The 1,239-nt window shown below is 57.1% G+C and overlaps 1 protein-coding gene across 1 annotated transcript in view; it reads left to right on the top strand.

Annotated features, from left to right (window-relative positions):
• Positions 1–1,239, top strand: part of LOC104280936 (natural resistance-associated macrophage protein 2-like) — a gene marked incomplete at its 3' end in the record, with an annotated part of 6,400 nt that overhangs the window by 1,172 nt on the left and 3,989 nt on the right. Inside the window, 3 exon segments of the mRNA XM_009878752.1 lie at positions 14–153; positions 807–1,001; positions 1,077–1,089. Of these exon segments, the coding sequence (XP_009877054.1) occupies positions 14–153; positions 807–1,001; positions 1,077–1,089 (348 nt within the window).

Raw genomic sequence — 1,239 nt, 5'->3', positions numbered from 1 at the left:
TCCCCGGCCACAGAAGGTGCGTCCGGGGAGCCCGGGTGGGTGGTCAGCACCATTTCCAGCAGCATGAACCCTCTGCAGCCGCCGGACGCCTCCTCGGAGGAGCCTTTTACCACCTACTTCGACAGCAAGATCCCAATCCCTGACGACGAAACGGTGAGTGCCACCGGGCCCTCTCCCGAAAATCCCATCGGGAAAAATCCATGAGCTCGGTACCACTGCCCTGGGTGCAGGTTCCCCTTCTTGCCTAGACCGGGACGGGTCGGGTCACCTGGGCTGCTGGATGGAGATCTTGGCGAGAAGAGGGTTCGAGATCTCCCTGGGTTAATGATTCAGCACTCGGGGCTTTGTCTCCTGCAAAGCCTGAGGCAGTGAGATGCGCTAAAGAGCAGAGGAGTGTCCTGTAGCCTCAGGACCTCGGTCCTTTGTTCCCTTATCAAGGAACTGGAGCCTTTGTAACAGGTCATCCCTCTTTGCAGGGTGGCAGAGGTGCCCTCTTTGCTTTTGATTAAGCAACAAGGCAGCATTTTCAGCTGCTGAGGGTTCATCTCTCACCCAAGCGTTTCCTTGGCTGTCCCAGAGCCTGGCTTGAAGCACTTGGCTTTAGGACCAGAGGTCGCTGGAGAGGTTAGGATGGAACTCAAGGACGGGCTGATCTCCTCAGCACCACCTTCGGTCACGGCTATGGGGAAATTAAAATCAAACCCTGGCTTGTCCCTTTTTGCTCAGCAGCTGGGGTGGTTCGTGGGGACAAGGCTCCGCCGCAGGGCTGGCTCCTGATGCCTCGATGCTCTCTCCCCTCCCGACAGCACTCCTGCTTTAGTTTCCGCAAGCTCTGGGCTTTCACAGGGCCGGGCTTTCTGATGAGCATCGCCTACCTGGATCCGGGCAACATCGAGTCGGATTTACAGTCCGGGGCTGTGGCAGGATTTAAGGTCAGTGCAGAAAACCTATGGCTGTGCGAACCGTGTACCCGTCAGCGTTTTAGGGTGGGAGTGCTGGTGGTGCTGCTGTTGTTGAGCTGAAACCACCCCAGAGAAGGAGAAGGGGAGAGTGAGGCTCTCCCGTGCCCTCTCCAGCAGCGACTGCTCGCTTTTTACACATTCAGATCCCTCCTGTGCCCTCTTAAGGCACATGAACCAGCCTCCAAACATCAATAAGGTCTGTTTTTAAAGAGCCTGTAATTCCCAAAGGTGCACACAGGGCACAGGCATCCTCAGGGACACGGGACCTCGCGCTTGG

Source organism: Apaloderma vittatum, unplaced genomic scaffold, assembly GCF_000703405.1.
Source record: "Apaloderma vittatum isolate BGI_N311 unplaced genomic scaffold, ASM70340v1 scaffold29480, whole genome shotgun sequence".
In the NCBI taxonomy this organism is placed as follows: domain Eukaryota; kingdom Metazoa; phylum Chordata; class Aves; order Trogoniformes; family Trogonidae; genus Apaloderma; species Apaloderma vittatum.
This window is presented reverse-complemented; position numbering and strand designations above follow the sequence as displayed.